Here is a 24,653-nt window from a genome sequence, read left to right as displayed (position 1 = left end):
GGACACAGATGTGAACACACATACACAGTGACAAAGATGGACTCACACACGGAGAGAAGGATGGAACACATTCCTCCAGCCCCAACTGACAATATTTCACATTGTACTAGTAAGTTTCTACAGAAGTAACAACTAAAACAGAATGATGTTTTGTTGCAACAAATGTGTAAGTTTAATGTCACCATGGTAATAGGCAATATATACAATGAAAATTAACAGAGTAAAATCATATTACAAAATTATAACCCATTGATTAAGTTGTAAATAATGGCATTAAAGTATCATGCAAGTGATTATTATAGTAACAACTTACAACCAGAACAGGGTTGCTTGGGTGTTTCATTCTTAGGACAAGAAATTTGCACAGACACTCTAACTTCAAAATGTAAAGTAAACAAATATATAGGTGCCATGCACAGTGGGGATGTAGATGTAGTTGATTATCAGTTGGCAAGTAAACAACTGAAATCACTGAAGTCATCATGTCCATGTGTTATCACTTTTAGCAGAAGTCTGTTTCTACTGCACTGTGAAGGAATACCAATGCTTATCCCTTTTCAATGTGATTAGGTACAGGATCCTGTGATGTGTGGTGTCTCTAGTACTGTTAGTCTAGGGTTGAAATGTGTCCTTTTTTATGTAATGTCCTTAGAGCGAAAATGCCCAAAAAAACCTGTTTGCGCTGTACATTCCTCTATCTAAGAAATGATAACTGCAGAGACAACAGCTGTAGCATTTTGGCACATTTTAAAAAAGAATTTCTGTTGAGTAGGATGGATTCACTATGTTGCTATATTTTCTACAGCATGTCTTACCACTAGTTGTGCTCTGATGTTTTCCACAACTTGTATGACTACAGTAAACCCTAACAAAACCCAACCCTACCGACAAGTCTCTGGGCTCAGTTCCTCAGTCCTTTTGATATAATTATTTTGTCAGTTTTTAATGTATAGTAGTATGTGATGAAAACGGTTTTGGTCTATATATGTAAAAAATATTGAAAACAAGTGAAAAAAATATAGCTGTTATCTATTCACGATAAATGTTATCGTTTAGTTATGTAACTTATTAACCGGTAATATAACATTTCTACAAGTTTGGATGGAAAGCATTATACATACAGGTCACTCTAGTTTCGCTATTATCTTGAATAATGAAGACATTCGATGTGTTTATCATGTACTAGTACGTTAAACATAGCAGAATACATAGATACAGACAAACAGATTTGGCAGACAGATTTTTCATTTACAGAAATTTACATAATACATGTTGGCATAAACCAAGCTGCAGGATTTAGGATTTTTCAAAAGTGTGTAAGATGACAGAACCATATGATGTGAGAATGCATGAGTGGTGTACTTGGGTTATCTGCATGTGTTCTTGCAATGTTCTCTAGCTCTGTGGACAGAATATTTGGAGTGTCCGAAAGAATGATGGAAACTTCACTGGAGAAATGTAAACTCGGTTTTTGTATTTCATGCCACTAAGCATCTCTTTACATGGTGGTCATGCTGAAGTGGAAATTAGCCAGTCAGAAAATAAAGCAAAAGTGGACGTAGAGGTGACTGGGTTTTGAGAAATAAAAGGAAGGGCCAGTATCACAACCATAGCAAATACTTCAGGGAGACTAGATATCTCCAGTGAGGACGCAATACTGGTAGGTGTTAAAATAAATTGATGAATATTTATAACCGTGGCATGTAGGTTTCACAAGGCTTGGATGTACCTTTTACACCACAGTTTGAGTTGAGTGTGGGTGGGGGTTGACATGATATAAAAGATATTTGATACTGAGTTCTCTTGGCAAACGTGACACAAATGAATACATCAACAATGCATAGGTATATATTAGTATTACATCACATATATCTAACATCAGAGTTGTTTCAATGCAGACCGTTTTCCAAAAACTTGCATCAATACATACATACAGACTTTGTATTAGGTTCAACTTCAGAGCATGAATAATTTATACAGTATATTTCGAGTAAATCACTCAGCCTTGTTCAATGACCCTAGACTTGTCATATGACTGCAGGAGTGCATTGTATACTACCGGTATTTTTTTAAATTTATTTATTTATGTTTATTTATTTATTTATTTATTTATTTATTTATTTATTTTTTCTTTCTTAATTTTTACTGGTATTGTATACTACTGGTATTTTTTTTTCATTTCTTACTGGTATGGTTGTGATAGGCGTTGCTGTGTTATCTTGATTGCAATGCAGTCACATGACAAGTCCACATCATAGAATCGTGTACAGTAACAGCTGAAGAAGGCTGAGTGATTTAGACAAAATATACTATAGGTAAATTATTTAAACTCCGAGTTCAGAATTATTACAAAATATGATTCCAGAACAAGACAGCAATGTTTTTTGGTTGTAAATAACACAGATGCCATAATCAAGCACTGGACTATGACAAGACATTGAAATTGCCATAGCAACAACGGTTAATGTCTTGTAACTATGTCTATGACATCATATCACTATGATAATGAACATGGAAGCTGGAAAGTGTAGCCGTGCTAAAGCTCCATAAAATCACTGGAGTAGCACCCCTATCTTGATGGTCATTCTTCAACTGTATATCCAAAGATGGATTCTGATGTCTATTCATCATTTACCATGGTGGGCATTTTTCAGATGTGTATGACTACCTTCTAGAAAACGCCAATCCAGTGACCTGACTTGTACTAGACTTTGATGACTATCTGACTTCAAACTTTTGAAAGCTTCAAGGAACCTGTGAAGAGAAAAAAAATTATATAAGCATTTATTCAAAGCTGCTCGAGATGTAACTGAAGAATTATTTTTGATCGTGTTTTTATAGCATTCTATATTGTTATTACCAAGGACAGGATTTAGCTTGGACAAGACAGTTGACAGTTGATTTATATTTCTTGGCAGGTTTATTTCGTCAGATCAACAACCATGACAACTTTTATCTGAGATGTTAACTTCACATTTACCTATCTGTAGCTGCAGCATTGTTGTCAATGGCAACCATAGAGTCTTCACTGGATTTGTCAGCCATGATAGATTGTAACATATTTATACTGGCAAGACTCATAGCGGGTTCAGCTGCTGATCTTGTTGGAATTTCTGACATTAGCGGCGCTGCATTCATATGTGGACCTGTGTGACGAGATGGTTGCTGGCTTGGTTGGTTCATGCGTGTCTGTTGTAGAGAAATTGAAGGAGAAGCTATAAGAACATAGTATCCAGATCACCATTGTAAACCTAATCCACTACAGGGTTCAGGGGGAGTATAACAACTGATTAGAATGCTACTTATGTAATGAAGTTTGGTGCCTTATATAACTTAGGAGGGGGGTGGGAGAAGGAAATAAGAACTTCATAATTTTCAGACATGCTAATGTTATTCACTGGTATCCTACAGCAAACACTGCACCAGAGACAAGTAGAAGCAAGAACTGTTTGAGACTGTCAAGTCAGGTCTGAGGAGGAACCTTGTCACAGGTTGTCATTCAGTGCCTCTGCATAGAGCAAATTCTGTAAGACTGGCAACATGGCAAAAGCTGAATACATGATGATACGACCATGTAAATTGACCTTGCAGTCGAAAATCAGCTAGTATATACTTCTTGTCATTTGTGAAAGTTTCCTATTTCAGAGTTCAACAGACAGATATAACAGCTGATACCAAAGCACTTATGAATGGAACCTGTTACAAACAGGGTAAATAAACAAATGAATTGGATTAATAACACTTGGCACAGCATGTCATGTCAGAATATATCTGTCTGTGTCAAACTCTGAATTCTAAATTTCAGTGTGTTTTTGTGTTTTGGACAAACACACCGGTTGAAAATGGTGCCTCGATTGATGCTCCTTCAACAGAGTACATCTGCCTGAGACAAACTCTGAAATGCTTAGCTTTGTATGACAACAGGTGTAATAACATCAATATGTTAATATTTGAGATAACTTACTGCGACCTTGACTAACTTCCAGATGTCTTTCTGTCGTTGTTCCTGCATTTCAATCATATCTTTCCTTGCATCTCCTAATGTCATTAACATGGTTTCTAGTTTGGGCATTAACAAGCTTACTTCGGACTTAAACTGCATAATTTTACTACAGAAAGAAAGATTAGAATGAAAATGACATCAGTGTTAATATTAAGTCTTCACACTTGATATTGTCATTAATTCTATCATTATATTCAAATTTCATATTTTTTTCATAATTTTTATTTCATCATAAAAGTGATGAGAATGCTGATGATGAAGTTGATGTTAACAATGACAATGCTTTGTGTTGATGACGACAACAATGATGGATGTGGTGATGGCATTACATTTTGTATCTATGGATGGTGATAGTGAAAGTACATTTAGTTATAGGGGTGTTTTATCATGTTGTTGTTGGTGGTGGTGTTGGTAGTACACGTTGGTAGTCGTATATTCTAAGTTCTGAGTTTCAAACATGGCAACATTCATGAATGTCAGTGCTGTAGCAGCAGAACTGCAGTGCTGCAGCAGCCCTGCATTGCCACAGGACTGTCGAAAGTTGGCTGTGTAATGATAGTTTAGTAATGGTTGAGGGATTGGTAACATTTGTATGGACTTTAGCATTAGTGATGTATAGTAGTGGAATGGAGATGTTGGGGAATGTTAATTCACAATGAGAATGACTGTGATGCTAGTTCTAGCAATCAATCAATCAATCAATCAATCACTCAATCACTCAATCACTCAATCAATCAATCAATCAATCAATCAATCAATCAATCAATCAATCAATCAATCAATCAATCAATCAATCAATCAATCAATCAATCAATCAATCAATCACATAGTTAGATTTTTACCTAAGATGTGCTGCTAAATCTTTAGTGAGATCTTCTTTTCTAGTCAGACATTTGATAACCACAGTCAACATTTCAGTGCTGTCTTGAAAAAGATGTCTTTGGTCTGAAAACAAGGATAGAATACAAAAAATAAAAATACACTCACTTGAAAAATTTGGATCTACCTCTGTCTGTCTGTCTGTCTGTCTGTCTGTCTGTCCATCCATCCATCTATTTCTCAATCCATTCTCTCATTTTATCTATCTACCTCTCAATCCATCAGCCAGCCAGCCATCCATCCAGCCAGCCAGCCAGCCAGCCAGACAGACAGAAAATGCTCATGACTTAAGACTACCAGGTCACATATTCCATATTTTCTGTTCACACACAATACTTTGGCTTGTGCATACATGTATTATAATATCTAAATAAGTTTGTTTCTGAGTTCCTTACCTTTTGATTTCTGTCTGAGACTGTTATACAAAGCATGGGACTCTTTCTCTCTGCAAGCAGAAATTTACAAATAAAGTAAATATGATTGAAACTGTTGTTATGGTAACAGCAGTCATACAAATACAGATAAGTTATAGTATTTAATGACAAAATTTCTCATTTAAACCACACACTTTTTTACATGAGGCTTTCAATCTCAGGAAACTCACCATCTACAATTGAGACATGAGAGAAAACTATTCATCTATTTAATAATATTTTAATTTTGTAGACTTTGTTTGTTGTAACTTAAGCCAGAGGGGCCGGATGTGGTTCTTTCTTTACAAACTGTACTAAGAACTGTATTTATAATGTGATAAGTCCACACAGGGCACTTTCATAAACAAACAAACAAACAAACAACAACAACGACGTCAACAACATGTGGACAGTTTTAATACATCTGAAAATAACGTTTATATAAGAATCACTTTCTTTTTTCTTTTTGCTGTGGTTTCCATAGAAATTGTAGTCATGGTAAAAGTGGCTAGAAATTCTCATATCTGAAAAAGATTTTTAGTGACTGGATTCTCTTTATTTCCATACTTCAAGTCATGGAAACGGTTGTCAGATTAATGGTATGCATTGATAACAATGTCTGAATTAAAATGTGTAATTTATTTATTTTTTTCTTCAGTTCTAGTGCTTCATTGTTATGGAAACCTTTGCCATGGCAACGGTAGCCAGGAATACTTACATCAGTACAAGATCTTTAGACGCATCACTTTGTCGTATCCTGCTGTAAGGACTTCTCTGGAGTTCCATCACCTTACCCTGCATTATCATGGCTTGTTGCTCTAAGTCTTTGACTTGTCCTTGCTGGTAATAAATGATACAAAATAATCAATTACATAAAAGGAAACTAACAATGATACATGTTAGCAATGAGTTGCATTTCCCACTAACACGATGTCTCCATTTGTGGTAATGACTTGATAATATTCATTATACCAGGCATAAGCCAAAAATATGGAATATATACCCTGGTCATTCTACATCACGATAACATGTGTCTACATCACTGGTTCTGCTGTGTTCAAAATATTAGTCAGAATGTTCCAAATTGCCATTACTTTCCCCGGTTTTTCTTTGATATTACTGGTGGTGGTATAATTATGTTGTTCTCCGATATCTTTCTTCATTCAGCCGGAAAATACTTGTGACCTAAGGGTTGTCATTATGAGCTAGTGACTTGTAGTGACAAAGGCCCTTTAAGTCACTCGCGTTTTCCTTGGCTGAACGAAGACAAATATTGGGGAATAACATCTAAATACCACACCTTCCATTGTGATGATGACTTGACAGAGTTCAATATATAACTGCATCCTTATCTCTTATTTTCACATATACACATATTCTCATTGAACCAGTTCATATTGATCATACCATGGTATTAAAGTGACTATATGGATGAGGATTGGGTATTTATTTTGGATTCTTAATTTATAAAACAATTTTATCATGGCTTCCTACTTGAATAATCAATGTGAAACAACATATGTCAAGTTGACAGAAAGTAGACAGAAATGTCACATTTAGAAAATATTAACATACCAGTGTATATTTCTGTACGTCCTCCCCCATTTTCTTCCAGGAGTTGTATAGTTTATCTGATGCTGGTACAAATAGAATTGAAAATTCAAAAATTAAACTCAAAATATCTGCAATCGATGTCAAATTTACACTATTCATTCACTATTGTAATAGTCTTTAGTAGTCCAAAGACTTGTCTTGGTGTTACTATCTCAAGAAATTCTCTAGCCTAGAAACTTGTCTTGAGAAGTCACTGGGCTAGCGACCAGCCCAGTAATACCACGACGAATCTTGACCATGAGTACATGTAATTATCTGCATTCAAAGATTAGCAGATAATTGCTATCTGTTCGGTATGTGAATAAATTTGTCAAGTGCAGTTGCAACAGGCGCTAATGCGTGATTGGTCAATGTATGCTAACAGGTGTAACAAGTGTTACAGGTATATATATAAAGGGTGTTGAAAGACCAGTGTGTTCAGTCTCGGTTGCTAACTGCGTGTGGTACGTGGGAACAGCAACCAATGCAAATGCAATTTGCATGCTCTTGTTTTCATTGTATGTTTGAATTCATATGCTATGAATTTTAGAATAGACAGACATGTCTCTGGAGTAGAGTGTCTTGATAGTAACACCAAGACAAGTCTCTGGGCTTGAGCGTCTTTATATTAGATAGTGACGCCAAGACAAGTCTCTTGTCGAGAGAGCTTCTTGAGATAGTAATACCAAGACGAATCTCTGGCCTAGAGAGCTTCTTGAGATAGTAACATCAAGACAAGTCCCTTGTCTAGAGAACTTCTTAAGACAGTAAAACCAAGACAAGTCCCTTGCCTACAGACCTTCTTAAGATAGTACCACGACAAGTCTCTGGGCTACTAGTAGCATAGTTACATAACACTCTATAGTAATGATAATCAGTGTTTATGCCATGGACAGTAAGTCAAATATACCTGACTTCTCTGGATAATCTACTTGGGTTTCCAATCAAAATAATGGTAACTATGCATGAAAAGCTACACCAGTTTACATTTTTTCCACCAATGGGTATAACTCTACCAAACACTACACTCCTTCATACTTTCAGTGTACCTGAGCAGTTTGTCTAAATAATAAGGAATTACTTTCTAGCATTCTAACTATAACAATGAGAAGACTAGTGAAATATATTCATATGCTGGAATTTTTTGAAAATTTGTAAAAGATGATGTTAATGGAAATTGAAAGTTAAGTGATGTGATAAAGTTGTGAAATTCCACTTACTAACACCACCTTCAGCCTGGTCATTGTAACTTTCAACATCAACTTGATGACTGAAATGGAATCAAATATGATAGATTTAAACCTCTGTACCTGTACAGTATTGCCTTCATTTTACAGCACATCCAGGTTTACCTTGGCATTCCACTCATGAAACAAAGTGGTGTTTTTGTTTACAAAGATAGACATACTTCAACTCGAGATTAACAATGACAGAGACACAATAAACACAGCAGGATCCTTTACCCAATCAGATCGACAAGTGGTAAGTATTGCTATTCTTTTACAGTGAAGTAGAAACAGGCTTCTACTGAAAACATTGGACTTGATGACTTCCATTGTTTACTTTCAAACTGATACAGTGCGTAACACTGAAGTAAAGCACTTTCTCGTGCTACACTCATTTAAAGCATTCATATCAAGTGTAAAAGTATACTGTTTCATTTGCTAATACAATGAGTAACACTGAAGTAAAGCACTTTCTCTATGTGCTGCTCTCATTTATAGCATTCATATCAAGTGTAAAAGTATACTGTTTCAATTGGTTTATTTACAAGCCTAGCATGTGGCCTTTCTAATGTGGTCAATTAGCAAATGAAACAGTATACTTTTACACTTGATATGGTTTTTATAAATGATTATGGTTACATACAGAAAACAATTTACTTTGGTGTTATGGGTTGTAATCAATATGACAACTGTATTATCTGTATCTATAAAACCAACTGTGTGTGGCATCTGTATGATTGTTTATATTGCAGTTAAAGTTGTCAGAGTGTGGCTAAAAAAATGTTAGATCCCATGAACAAAATGCCAAAGCAACTCCATTTGTGCTGTAATTCTTTGAGTACTATTATCATATCAGTGGAGTCATAAGCACCTTTTTGTTCAGGACCACCTTTATAGCTGTACCAGACAACTGTTTTGAAAACCTAAATTTTAATACTAATCAGGCATTGAATGTCTACTTTGCTGAATGACTTGGAGTTAATTGGGTCGTAAGGCCCACAAAAAAAAGAATTGTTTCTGGTCAGGACATATTGTCTACAGTGGTGTGACGATGCAATTATTTTTTTTTTATATTTTTTATTTTTCAACAAACCTGTCATGCAATCTAATATTTATGGTAATTACTGTTCTTTTTATTTAGTACTTTAGAGCAAGTGTGTTACTGTATGTGGGACAAATGTCATTTGCTTGTTCATGATTGGCTCTACAGTTGTCTTCACTGAAGTAGGGTGGGTTATTTTTGTGTTTCCCCTCGGATCTGCAGACTGAATGGACTGGACAAACACACAAAAAAAAGATCAATGCAAAGGTACATGCTGACTAGAAACAATTCTTCATTTTTTTTGGCCTAATCATTCTTTCGTCTTGACAGATTATATCCCTGTAAGGTTGCTAATTTTGCCAAGCTGTTGAGTTGAGTCAATAATTCCTTCATTCATACCTTGTAGTAAAGAAATCCACCAGTGCAGTTACTTTATGGTAATCCTCTATCATCTGACCTTTGACCTTGCTCAGGTTGGAGTTTAAACGTAAGAGACTCATCCTTTGAAGACATGGAAAGTTGATGATTAATTAATTTACTTTAATGTTAGAAAACACACAAAATACCAAAGTTCAGAGTTATTTTACAAGATTTATTTGACATACCTTCAGTACATATAGACTTTGTGAACACTAGAGGCACGCAATGGTGGTATGCCAGCACCTAGTGGTGTGTCAGCAGAAAACAGCAGGCTGGCAGGCAGGCAGGCAGGCAGGCAGGCAGGTAGGTAGGTAGGCAGGCAGGCAGGCAAATAGACAGAGAGACAGGCAGACAGAGAGAGAGAGAGAGAGAGAGAGAGAGAGAGAGAGAGAGAGAGAGAGAGAGAGAGAGAGAGAGAGAGAGAGAGAGAGAGAGAGAGAGAGAGAGAGAGAGAGAGAGAGAGAGAGAGGGAGGGGGGGGATCCAGACAGACAGACAGACAGACAGACAGACAGACAGACAGACAGACTGGCAGGCAGACAGGTATATACTCTGGACCTGACTTGCACAGCTGCTGTAGTTTTCAAGGTAATTCAATTCAAATGTCAGTATACTTGATGGCAAGCTTCATTCCAATTCAATTGATAGGTGTGACTTACATTGCTGCTCTCTGTGCACCAAGTTGTCTCTGATAACTTAATATAAGTTGACCACAGAAATACAACGCATGGGCCCATGTCTTCCTCTGCTCTTCATATGGCATGAGTGTCTGTGGTTCTGAAACTAAAAACATTAAACATTAATGAGCTGTATAAAGAACATTATTACATTATGTTTGTACCAGGGATTACATTATTACATTATTACCAGTGATTACATTATTACATTATGTTTGTACCAGTGATTACTTGCACCAGTACACATGCATACAACCCTACTTGTATGTCTGTAGTGTATGTTACACTCTCAACACAGCTATACAAACTTACTTTGAAAATTCACTTTCTCAGTGTTCTCTGTCTGAAGTGAATGGTAATAATTTTTTTCCACTTTGAATATATGTTATATTTCAGAACTCTTTCTATACACATTTTGATGACTGCTTCATCGATCCATCGTGCAATTGACATCAACACAGAAATAATTTCATCCTTTAGTGTATCTACTTCTGTGGCCATTAAAAGACACTTCTCTCAACATGGCCACAGAGGGAGTAAGTATAATATGGTGAAATCAAAAGGTACCACTGCCAGAGTTTTGATTTTCTTGACTACCAATAGTTGTGTTTGTCAAGTCTGTTCAGTCCTTAAACCGAGAGCTTTAGAAACACATACAGTTATTGGTTTGTCATAATAATGACATTCGAGTCCCAAGTTTCTATTGGCTAATTCAAATATTGTATCCATAGCAACATAAATTTACTATGGTAGTAATACTTACTCATGCATTGCACTAGTTCTGGCATATGTCTCTCACTTGATACAACTTGTGCTGCATGTTTTCTAAACAGGAATATGATTGATTCTCCTCCCTGTAAATCAGAACATACATAACACAAATTATTATTGGTACAATGCCCAGAAAATCAAAATATTACACTCTGGTAATTGAGCCATCAGTTTTCTAAGATAGACACAAACTAAAATTATTGTCACATGTTGAAACAGCAGTGATAAGCTATTGCATGGATGTTGCTTTAATTATAGTCTCAGTAGGGAGGTGTCTCTAAAAACTAGTTTATTTAGAGTTACATGAAATTGTAGTGCTGTTTTGGGACTTCCAATGTTTACACTATGTTTATCACAAGGTGATTAGAATCACACAAGAGAGGAATCACTATCACCCACTTGTGTAATCTACCACATTGAAGAACAAGAAATTTAGTTTGCGCCTATCTTAGTAAACTGAAGGCTGGATTACCAGTGTTGTCGTATATTGTAATTGCAGTAAACTGAAGGCCCAATTGCCAGTGTCGTATATACTAAAGTCAGCAGATAACCAATAGTATACATTTACAATAACATAGAACCCCATTATGTCATGAATATCAGAGAAGTCATATATTCAGCTAGTTTTCTCATTTTATTTCTCATTTTTACTGAATCAAAAGTTATACGTTGACTAACAGCAAAAGAATTCCATTGCATAGATGTCTGGTGTTGGAAGAAACACCATGCACAGACAAAAATACTGTCAATGGCAATGTGCACAACTGAAATCCAATGTCAGACCACAGACCCTACAACATGCATAACAAACATGTATATTTCCTGTCCTTCACCCCTTCCACTTACCCACCCCCAACCACCCTCTTACCTCTTGTGGTTCAGTCCACAAATGTAAAGATGGCAGCGTGGGATCAGCAGAGTTGCCTGTTGGTAAAAGTATCTCCTGTTCTTTGATTTCTATCCCAGAGTCCTTTGCAATCTTTGTTTGTAGGTTACGCATTGTGATATTTTCAGCCACAACATACGACAGCAACTTGTTGCTATGGATACAATATATGTGAATTACCTGCGACAGAAAGTTAGAATAGGACAAGTATAAACAATGTTGTAGACAAATAATGTTTGAGAATTTTAAAAGATTATTTTTGAACAAGTTGTTGCTAGAAGTGAGCCAATTATCTTATCATTTGCAGTTGCTATGGCTATCTCATCATTTGCAGTTGCTATGGCTATTATCATCGTTGCTAGGGATTTAGACATTACAGTTTATCCATAACCATACTTTGTTTTGGCTCTAATACCTTTGTTAATCAGTTGCTATGGGTATAGCCTTGGGTGCTAGTACCTGTATTTTTGTTTCCTGTTTTGAAATACTTGTACTTGTCAAAGGTAGAAAACACGACTGGGAGCTACAAGTTCCTTGTAAATCACAGTCTCTTCAAACTTTGCCATTTCAAAACTTGTTCATGATCCTTTTGAAATGTAAAAGAAATTTGGGGTTCAGTCTTGTTACAGCAAAATTTTAAACAATTTATTTCTGAAAAGACCTACAACAAACCTTTCTGTTTAATATTCTATCTATATCTGAAAAACATCTCGGCCTTTTGCTGTCTGCATCCAGAGGCCCTCCTCGTACCCTTGGCAACCACAGCAGCATCAGTCTCAACCAATCCTCTAAGTCTTCTTTGAAAGGTCTGAGGATAACAAACATGATATCATTAAATCTTATAGTACTAAATCTACATTAATTCACTGGAAACAAAATCAGAGGAATTCCATCAACTTGAGTATGTGTAAACAGTAGTAAATACTACACTTGCATTCACCACATGCATGTCAGATGTGTACATTAAACACTTTGAACACTTTTGGTTATTTGACCTTGAACATAGGGATCAAGGGCAAAGGTCAAGGTCTCATTAGAAATCTCATTATAGATACTATAGGTGTAGACACTCAAATGAGGTCTCTATCTATTATGTTTCCTGAGTTCATGGGCAAAATGTGGATTTTTGCAACAAATATGGCTGTCATTCAGCCATTATCAAGAGTGTCGCAAAACAAAGTAACATGCATATGCCACCTATAGCATCTGACATTTGTGCAGGGTTTGGTTGAAATTAGCCCATGCATGTCTGAGATACAGGTGAGAACGGACAGAGGGAGGGAGAAGCGGATGGACAGGACAGGACGTAGTAGTCCCCTCTCAGCTTAACTATATTGGCAACTAACAAGCAGTCAACAATATTTTCAAGTTCCCTACCAAGGCCTGTATATCACTTTTGCCTAAGATCTGATCAATGTACTGATTAATGAAAGTGAGTGAAATCAAAGCATTTCATCTACTTTAAATCAAAGTTCCTTATTAACCACAGGTATACTCCTCCTTCAATGCATTCATGAAAATTCAAATCCCACCCTTTATTAAAAGATAATATGGTATGGGTTTTCAGTTTTACTACCCTAGTATCACATGATGGGTTTTTTAGTTATTTATACTCACTGACAAAGATGATTGGGACCAGTAATCTTATCAGAAAATGCTGTTTCACCTGGATAAGAAAATAGTTAAACATTATTACATTGAAGACAGAAATAATAATCTTAATGTAATTCATGTATTTTGACTGGCCAAGAACACAACTGGCTTTTATCACCTCTTTTCAAATTAAGCTACAATACTCTGTCCCTAGATACGTCATGTTGTTCAGCCCCATCAGGCTTCTTTGCTGGCTGATAGCGTGGCACAAATATCTGTATCCTACAGACTACTCTGTCCCTAACTTCCTGCCAATAGAACCTTATGAACAGCACTCCTAGTGGCAAAACTATAAATTCTTTTTTTTTCTTTTTTAAAACCTTAGTATGACAAAACATGCCAGTGTATACATAGACAGTGATAGTGTGTAGATATAAACAAAGATAGGCATGTACATAAAACACAGAATATTGCAGAGCACACACACACACACACACACACACACACACACACACACACACACACACAGACAGACAGACACAGACACACATACATACATACATACATACATACATACATACATACACACATACATACACACATACATTCGAATGGACAAACAGACAGACAGACAGACAGACAGACAGACAGACACATATCTACACACACACACACACACACACACACACACACACACACACACACACACACACACACAAACATGTTCATTGAGATAAAAGTTTCCTTTAGCATATATACACACCTCTCATAGTGTAATAAGCACAAATATGTTCATCCCTCTTCTGTTTAATTATACCATGCCTATGTAAGAATCAAAAACACATATTTCATAATTGTAAGTGTTACATTTGATTGTCATGAAAACACATTCAGTTTCTGACCTGTACATATACCGGGGGTATGCTATCTGCATTTTTGAATCAATATGACCGCTGAATCCAATATGTCTGACAACTACTGTGTTACTGTGTTAAATCTATTGGAAAATAAAGATTGACAATTTACCTGAAAACAAGATGGTGAACCCCCAAATTTCTTTCATTATTTCAAAATGATACGTACAAGCTTTCATATGACAAAGTTCAGAGAGACTTGAAGAACTGATTTTCTGGGAAGTTTGTCACCTTTCACCATTCTATCTTATGACCCAATGTCAGATTAGGATTAAGATTCTGGTCATAAAAACAGTTGTAGAAAAAGTTGGGCCTAAAGATATCATGTGATGTTGTTTGCCAATAAATGATGTCATGTATATCATACGTATGGCATCATGAATATGCAAATTTCTTTTGATCAGTAATCAATTATTTTCAAAATGGCCACTGCTTACATGATAAATCTTCTGAAAATGTTCTTTGATGTTTGTGAAGAAAAAATGGTAGATGTCCCTCTAAAAGAAAATTCAAGATGACTTGAATTATTCATAGAAAACAACTTCTTGTTTTCGAAATTTTGAAAACTGCTAACTTACCACTGTACTGGTGGAAGGTTTGGTAAGAATGGTCTTACACCAGTTACGCATTCAAAAACCACATTTCCAAAACTCCAATAATCTACTGTCCTTGTGTATTCTTTATTTGAAAACAATTCTGGTGCCTAAGTGATACAAAACAAGAACAATTCATTTAAATTTTCATTTTTAAAATCATATATACAATGTAGTCACAGTTACTAAGCAGTATGTATTGGCAACTGTCTATTTTGCATTAAAACTGGGATTCTGGGAGCATCATAAAAATAGTCTGACACAAAAGAATAATTCCACCTAATTATTATGGCTCCTCTGATAAGATAGTACATGTACTTTGCAAGAACCTGGGATTGAATCATACACCTTTAAAGGGTAACACCCTTACAGGAAATAATGGTATTTGGGTTTTGTAGTCATTTCATGAGCTCACATCACATAAATTTCATTCAATTGCCAAGAAACACAAAATTGAAATGCCTTTTCACATCTATTATTCTAGCAGTGATGTTCATGGGAGTTAGCAGACATACATATATTATATATTAGCTGAACAATGAATATTCATGAGACAAAAGTTGATCATCACTAAAATGATGAAGGTGAAATAGAGTTCAGCCTGATGTCTATATTATAGTTATTATCAACATTTTATTGTATACTAATAGAAATATTTTGAGACATATCTCGGGAAACAAGTGCCTGTGGGTCAATGTAAGTTTTATGTGGACACAAATTTCTATTTGATTATGTAGTTTTCAGTTTCCTATATAAGGGTCCAAAGGGAGGATAATAACAAAAAATGTGTGGCTCTGGTTACACTCAATGTTAGAATAGGTGGGGTAGGTAGATTTTTTATTTTATTTTATTATATATTTTTTTCTGTGTGAGTGTCTAGTTCAGGTTTTCCATTGTTTTCCAAATGGTCTCTGTGTTGTTTATTTCTTCCTATCAGATGTACCATTACAGATTGAAAGAACAGTTTTATTTTGTCTTTTTAAGTTGATGTCAGTTTCTACATCCACTATTTCTCTTGAGACTTCAGCGATTTTATTACTTTTTTCTCAATTACGTAAAAAAAAAGTTTAGGATTGGCAGTGGTAAGCTAGGTGGGGTTGGGTAACCAGAACCAAACAATTATTTTTTTAGGCCTTAAGTCAAACCCTGAGGTGCATTAAGTTAGGCTAGCTGCAAACGGATTATTTAGGGTCAATGTAAGTTTTATGTCAACACAAATTTCTGTTTGATTATGTAGTTTTCAGTTTCCTAGATAAGGGTCCAAAGGGAGGCTATATAGGGTCAAAGTTCATGGTTACTGCAAAGAATTGAAACAAATGAAGGCTATGCAATGGGTTATGCTAATATTGGATGGTTTTGGTGTCTGATTAATATCTAAACTGAATCAAGTACAAAATACAACATGATTGGGACCCAAAATCCAGTTTATCAGTTTGACTACTTATGTTGCCTTAGAATCAAAACTCACATAGTCTAAACATAGTATATATGGCAAACTTTGTTCTATGGTTCCTCTACAGAATGTTATAAGAATTATTACAACACTGGTAATCAAGGCGTCAATTTACTAAGATAGATACAAACTAAAACTATTGCTGTTTGATGTGGTAGATTACACATTTGGGTGATAGCAGTTATCCTGTTGTGCAAATCTAATCACCCAGTGATCAACATAGTGTATACATTGGAAGTCCTAAAACAGTACAGTGCAAGTATACGGAACTAGCTTTCAGAGAGCCTCCCCACTGAGACTATAATCAAACCAATGTCCATTCAATAGCTTATCACTGTTGTATATCAACATGTTGTGACAACAGTTTTAGTTTGTGTCTATCTTTAGTAAACCGAAGCCTCAATTACCGTACCAGGGTAATATGCTTTTGGTTTCACTGACTCTTGGTGTTTTCTGTAAGTTCAATGTTACACAGTTGGAAGTTAGTAATCAACTACTAAAATCACACATATCGTCCATTTGTGTGTAACTATGTTTTTAAGATAACCTATTATCCATTAATGTGTGTAACTATATGTTTTATAGTTCTACTTGTAAAGATTTACTATCATGTTTGTCACTCTCATGCCAAGACTTAGACCTGTACATTTACAGCTGTTTATTTCTGTCACAAGCGGGTGATAGCAATTCCTCTGTTGTGTGAAAATAATCACCTTGTGATCAAGATAGTGTAAACATTGGCAGCCCCAAACCAGTACACTGCAAGTTTATGGAACTAGCTTTATAATTCAACCAACATCCATTCAATCGCTTACCACTATTGTATATCAACATGTTGTGACAGTAGTTTTAGTTTGTGTCTATCTTTAGTAAATTGAAGCCTCAATTACCAAAGTAATATGCTTTAGGTTTCACTGACTCTTTATCAAAGACACTCATGGTGTTCTATGTATTAAAGTTCAATGTTAATACATAGTTCAATGTCAATGTTAAACAGTTGGAAGATAGTAATCAACTAATGAGATCACACATATCGTCCATTTGTGTGTAACTATGTTTTCAAGATAACCTATTATCCATCAATGTGTGTAACTATATGTTTTATAGTTCTACTTGTAAAGATTTACTATCATGTTTGTCACTCTCATGCCAAGACTTAGACCTGTACATTTACAGCTGTTTATGTCTGTCCACTTATTTTCTACTATACACTAAAGAATACTATAGCTATAAACTTTTACTGACTTCCCTTTCTCTGTTACTATAAAATGCAGTAAATACAATATAGTTAAGGACTATATCGACCTACTAGGGGGCCTTGTCGCTACCAGTCACTAGACAAGTAGTGACAACCCTTAGGTCACGAGTATTTCCCAGCTGAATGAAGAAAAATATTGGGGAATAATTAAATTGTACCTCTTTACACATGTGCATAATTTATGAAAAATTTGAAAAAATATTGGCGTTTTGACTGGTATTTTGAGCACCACAAAACCAGTGATGTAGACATGGCATGGGTTGTCGTGATGTAGAATGACCAGGGTATATAATCCATATTTTCTGTTCAGAGATAATAACTTGGCTTGAGTATGGTATTACTTACCAAATATTGCAGTGTTCCAACAAATGAATTACAAAGACTACCATCATCCAATTCCTTGGCATAACCTAAATCAATTATCTTATACAAAATCTGAAAGAAAAACATCAAATAAAACTAATAATTAATAATGTTACAGAGATTGAAATAAACCATCGACATCGTCTATGAGTAAACAGACTTTTATGTTAATGTAAAAGACTCCAGAATCATCCAGCAATTTATGAGTGATGCTTTTTCTAATTTTTTCATTTTCAGTCAGATAATTTTATTTAGTTCTACATACTTCTCACAATAATTAATCTGCTGAGATTTTCATGTCATATCCATGAACACACCAATAGATGTTGCAAATACCTATTTATCTTTCCTTTAGATCCAATCTGATTAAAATCCGATGTAGTATACACTTCACGAGTTTTTTCTGGCTGTTACGTTTACTGTCTTTTATTCTTTTGTGAGCGCTCATTACATCCATCTGACACAACACCATAGATACCAAATCTTGCACTTATGAGTAGCCAATCAGAATCCATCTTACAATATGTACACATACGTTCGAAATTGAAAGAAAGAACCAAACAATAATGACATCATTCTTTGCACTCTATGCTCATGATCTTTTTGAACAGAGCACATTGAAGTACAGTACCCGTATGTTTTGGCACATTGCACGTTCTCATTCGTTGAGTGAATTCACTCAGCACCGAGATTTGGTACAGGAATGCCTATAGTGTTGTGTCAGATATATGTAACAAACGCCCACAAAAGAACAAACAACAGTAAATGTAACAGCCAAAAAGAAATCGTGAAGTGTACAATACATCGGATTTTAATCAGATTGCTTTAGATCTAACTCCTCTGTTTTATATGCAGGTCTTCAGAGAATTTCACAAGCAAAACTAGTTCCCTTTGGCATAATGATTATAGCTTAAGATAAGTAGTCGGGAGGTCATGGATTCAAATCCAACCGGATATGAGGGATTTTCTGTGACCAACAAAACCCCTGGGTGAGTAGTCAGACTCAATGTACCAGCTGTATCACTTGGACATGTCTCACTCACAAGAGAAGTGTGAATTTGGGGAAATCTTGGAGTAAAGACTTGATCAGTTGGGGATAGTTACTCATACAGAGCCTGCAGGTGCTATGTTGCTTATCCTGGCTGACTCAGGGACAATCTGTGGACTGACTGGGAAAGTTTTGACAATTCCACAAAATGACCACCTACAAGAATATCACCACATACAAGAATATGACCACCTGCAAGAATATGACCACTTACCTTTCCTGCTTTGGGTTGTAAAACGATATTTTCTGGTTTCAGATCTCTATGTATTATTCTCTTTGAGTGGAGATATTCAATACCAGATGCAATATCATGAACAGCGTCCCGTATTACATTCTCTTTCAGTCCACAAGAATTCTCTGGTTTGTTTAATGACTGCCAAGGAAGGAAAAAGATGAGTTATACCATGCATGAGCCAGGTTCAATAGAAAATATGGAATATCTACTCTGATTGTTCTATGTCACTACAACATGTGTCTATGTCACAACAATGTGTGTCTATATCATGACAACACCTGTCTACGTCATTGGTTCTGCTGTGTTCGAATTACCATTACTTTCCCCGATTCCATACAGCCACTTATTGCTGCAGTGTTCTCTCTGACTAATGGTCTACAAGGCACTCAAAAGGGGTCGGCCAATGTGTGAAAACACCCTGTAACAACATATCCACATCAGACCATGGACAAATGGAACCTGTTAAAAGCAGGGAAGGTAAACAACTGATTTGGATTAATAACGCTTAGCACAACATGTTAGAACAACAGAGACTTGTATTACATTCCAACATTTGATAAGAACAGTTGTATGGCCTCTTTACATAATACTTCACATTCATAAATAAATTTCCATTTCCCCTGGTATTTCATGCACACATAAAGAGGCCATAAAACTGTTCTTATCAAACCATGGTGTGTAATACAAGTCTCTGCTGTGCCAACATACTGAGCCAAGTGTTATTAATCCAATTCAGTTGTTTACTTTTACTGTTTGTAATTGGTACATTCCGTTCATCCACAGTCTGATGTCACTAGTTGTAGTATCCTCTGGATGTTGGATAAAGGAATAGCTATAATTATTCATATTACAGTTGTTGATATTTTTGCAGTTATAGTCTCTCAGCAATGTTGGAAATCACACACCTTTCTTAGATCTCCACCAGAGCAGTATTCCATGGCTAGTCTTGGAAGTTCACCTTCCAGTGGTAGGAGTACATCCGGTACACCAATAGCTTTGATAATATTAGGATGGTCTAATCTCTGCATTATGGTCACTTCTAATTGCCATCGTTTTCTATGTTTCCCATCTAAATTAAGTCGACACTGCTTCAGTGCAAGATTTTCTTTGGTTTGCTAAAAACAGATCAAAACAAGGCATATATATTAAAAGGCACTCAAATTTGTCAAAGTTGTAAAACCACTACGATTCATCACAACAACAACAACAACAACATAAATAGAACATGAATCATGCAACTAAAGAACACTGTACTTATTCCATGGATTAAGTAGCATGTTTACTGCATGATGCTAACCTTTAACCCTTATCTAATTGACCAATTGCAAAACATCCCTTGACAAAATAACCTTTAACCTTATCTAATTGACCAATTGCAAAACATCCCTTGACAAAATAACCTTTAACCTTTATCTAATTGACCAATGACATGACAGACTAACTATTACTTTTAAACTTACCTCATTGACCCATAACATAACAGTTCCAAATCCTCCAGATCCAATATTACTTTTGTGTATCCATCCACCTCTTTCTGCTTTCTTGGTTTGATAACTCATTCCATTCATGGTTCAGCATTTATACAATTACTTGTCACAGATCTGAAAGATGAATTAATTTCTTTCTCTTTATCTGAATACAAAGGCAATGTTACATTACTCATGGTCAGCCTTGTTTATAGGGTGTGCCAACCAAGCCACAAACAACCCCATGCTCAGGGTTTTCACTAGCTTTTTTTTCAGCAGGAAAACTATGTAATTAAGGCGTAAATGATAACGGTACATAGCCCCATACCTGGGGGGAGGGAGCACACAGCAGAATACAACATATACAAATACACATACTGAACACATGATACTCAGATCTGTAATGTTAAAGAGATGGCTACAGCACACAGCAGAATACAACACACACAAATACACATTCTGAACACACAATAGTCAAGTCTGTACAAGGTGGCTCAAAGTACTTAGAGATTGCATCCTGTGAAGTACTGTGCTTATGTTGGTCTGTGAGCAAATTTATGGTGCATGATAGTGTGATAAGGAGAAGACTTCTTGTCACCTTCTACAGTGTCCACCACTGATAAAACTCTACTTGTGAAAGAATTTATGTATGTGCGACAGTGCTAATGAGGAGATTTTCCGGCACCTTCTGAGGCTTCAAACTTTAAAGCCAGCCTTAATTAATCATCCACCACTGATAAAACAACGTTCTGCTCACAGGCATCTCTAAATCACAGTGACAATAGTATTCTACCAACTGAACCATAACTTTCTATTCAAAACTCAATCCTGGTGCATGTCTCTAGGCATAATATTTTTGATGACATAATACACAAATTTCTATACAGGTAATGGAACCCCCCACTATGCTAACAAGTGTGGTATTAACACAAGAGGCTATTACACTAGATTGATTTCCTTGTGTGGTTTTTTTTTAAGTTTTTTTTTTGTAAAAAGACCCAAGTATTAGTGAGATTAAAAAAATCTAATCTTGAGGCATTGGGCCACTGTTATTTGTGCTCCATTGAGCTCATCAAATGTTGGTGATTGAATTGAATGTGTCACCAAAACTGTCATATTGAGGAAATGAAGTTGACAAAACTCTAGTAAATACTTGGGCAATTTATTCACTGTTAGCTAAATCTCCAAAAGTCGAAAAAGTGTTAGGCCAAATAAAAAAAATATGTTTTTTATGTCTCCAACCCTAACATTTTTATAAACATTTAAAGATAAGAAATTCTTAGTCTTCTTGACCTTCATGCATGTCTGTTTTCTTTCCCCAGTGATGTCTGTACATATTTCATCAAACTACCACAGAAGGGGTATTCTGACTGACAGTTTGTTTGTTTTGGGGTCAAAGCCATATTTTTCAACAACAACAACAACAACAACAACAACAATTAAAAAGATAAAATAAAATAAAATGAATTCCTGACCTACCTACCCTATTTTCTGAGGCCAAATTATCAGAAACACAGAATTATTTTTTCACCTAATTTATAAACAAATTAGAACTAAATAGACAGAATAAAGGAGACAATTGTAAAATATTTACTAACATCAATAAAATGAGTATGTATACAGTCTGTTCACAGAGCTAAGGCAAAAATAAAGAAATAGTTTGTTTCCGATAACATGACTTCAGAAAATAGGGTACGTAGGTCAAAATTTTGTTTAATTTTTTTAAAAAATTTTGTTGAGAAATTGCCTGAGGGTCTATGATTCAACCCTAAGATAAGATACTCATTAGTCACAACTTTTGAGATGGTTTGATGAGGTGTAAAGAAAGTATGAAGACAATTATATGTAAAGTAGATGAAGACAATATACAGACTGTACTTTCCCTGGAATGAGAGTTGGAAAAAGAAATGACCACAGATACTTTGACAAGAAAATTTACACAGTAATAGAAGAATACAATTCTCACCATTTTACCTCTTTGAATGAAAAAATGTTTAGGACTGGTGACTTAACCAGGGTCAGTTGGGTGATCAGACAAGTTTTTTATTTGGCCTTTTGTAGCAATAATAGTCTCAAGTATTGACAGATGACGACAATTGTTAGCAAAATATGAATATTCCTATGGGGTTGGGGGGGGGGATAGATGTACCGAATTAGTAAGAAACGTGTTAAGTCTGTGTACATATATACATCAACACACACTTCACTGAAATGTTTCATTTTCATAGTTTAGGGAAATAGGAAATACTAGTAGTCGTAATAACTCCCCAAAACAACTATGTCAGACTATGTAGATACAGTGTGTATTTTACCACATATTTAGTCCTACTAATTCCATGTATAATTTACTTATTATTCAAGTCATATCTGAAACTATTCAAGTTCCTATAACGTATACGATACGAGTTACAATTACTACAATCATCTCCCCTCACTACGTATATACTTATAGAGTCAACGAATTAGCTAAGCTGATTTGACTAAAATCTGGTTGGGACGCGATAGCTTCATCACGTTGATGTGAACGCAGTCGGGGTTAGCATAGATTTCTGTGCTAGAGAAATGACTTAGTCTAGCTAGACATAGTGAGTGGATCCGAGATGATCGTAGTAATCTCGTATATGAACTATACTAATGTGAAACCAATCGACAGTTTCGCTACCTTTGCACTAGTCTCAGTACTAATCTAAAGAAGACTTTCGTGGAAAAAGAAATACTATAATTCGCGGTGAATTATGAACGCGCCATAATACCTGATTTGAATAATTGAAAGTTAGCACTGAGTATACTATGCGATGAACGACAACTTGTCCTGTACCTACCAGGTTCAAGAGAGGTTCGTAGAATTCGGAACCAAGCGCTGAATATTCTTAAAATTTTACTGAAATGCAAACATTTTCCTTATCAAACTTACCCGTTGATTAAAGTGATGAAACAGCTACAAGTGTTGCTGACAGAATATTGTATAATTTCCAGCAGTTCACTTTAGTCAGAATAGTAAATGATGTCACTTCTTTCCATTACACGAATACTTCCGGGAAAGTCCCTTGTTTGTGTGTCTGTAATTCATTACTCCAATGTATACAGTTGTGCTGTACACCACATCGCACAGATGGTTGTTGTTGTTATCAATGTTGTTATCGTTGTTGTTGTTATTATTATTATTGTTGTTGTTGTTTTAATTTTGTTACAGTGCAATTTATTTAAACAAAACAGGATTGGTGTTTCGATAGCATTCCTGTTGGCTTTAGACGGATTCGATACTAAATCTCAGAAAAATAACTACGAGATGATAATATAAAAATATAAAAAATGTGAATTATCAACCACCATTTCACGCATGGTTTGTGATAAAAAAAAATAATATGGAGACATCAGAAATAATTAAAAGTGAAATGCTAAGGGTATAATCACAAAGTTATACTCCCACCAAATTGCTATTTTCTTTTCATGGTATTGGTAAGGCCAAGTCTACAAACAACCCCAACGTTCGAAAGTAGCATTCGCATATTGTGGAAATTCCAAAAAAAAGTTGTTAATGACCGATGTTTCAATCCCAGGTTCTTGGATTAGTGTTATCTTATCAGTGACGCTATAACGATTATATAGGAATATTCTTTAGTTCATGACCAAGTTTTGGTAAATCTCTGCCAGACAACTTCAACTTTGTCTTTTTTTCTCCTCCATCGTCGCAGCGACCAAGACCTACAGAATCTGATGATGACGTAAGATGGAATCATGATATGTACATTGGACAGATCTTGCAAGTATTATAAATCGCTAGAAGCACGTATACACTCTGGGGATTCCGACTCCGTCGT

The 24,653-nt window shown here is 35.5% G+C and overlaps 1 protein-coding gene across 1 annotated transcript; it reads right to left on the bottom strand.

Annotated features, from left to right (window-relative positions):
• Positions 1-2,151: 2,151 nt before the first annotated feature.
• Positions 2,152-23,858, bottom strand: LOC144451934 (inhibitor of nuclear factor kappa-B kinase subunit alpha-like). The gene is made up of 21 exons (XM_078142853.1): positions 23,747-23,858; positions 20,827-20,967; positions 20,272-20,481; positions 19,346-19,504; positions 18,066-18,155; positions 14,995-15,119; positions 14,266-14,324; positions 13,527-13,575; positions 12,582-12,717; positions 11,892-12,089; positions 11,016-11,106; positions 10,235-10,358; positions 9,556-9,657; positions 8,109-8,158; positions 6,871-6,932; positions 6,014-6,135; positions 5,278-5,327; positions 4,846-4,948; positions 3,965-4,109; positions 2,981-3,189; positions 2,152-2,754 (listed from the first exon to the last, which is right to left on the bottom strand). Exons 2-21 carry the CDS (start codon positions 20,932-20,934, stop codon positions 2,628-2,630), a joined length of 2,319 nt encoding a protein of 772 aa, XP_077998979.1. The 5' UTR covers positions 20,935-20,967; positions 23,747-23,858; the 3' UTR covers positions 2,152-2,627.
• Positions 23,859-24,653: the final 795 nt, after the last annotated feature.

Source organism: Glandiceps talaboti, chromosome 22, assembly GCF_964340395.1.
Source record: "Glandiceps talaboti chromosome 22, keGlaTala1.1, whole genome shotgun sequence".
In the NCBI taxonomy this organism is placed as follows: Eukaryota; Metazoa; Hemichordata; class Enteropneusta; family Spengelidae; genus Glandiceps; species Glandiceps talaboti.
Note: the sequence above shows the minus strand (reverse complement) of the source record. Positions and strands in the feature narration are given on the sequence as shown.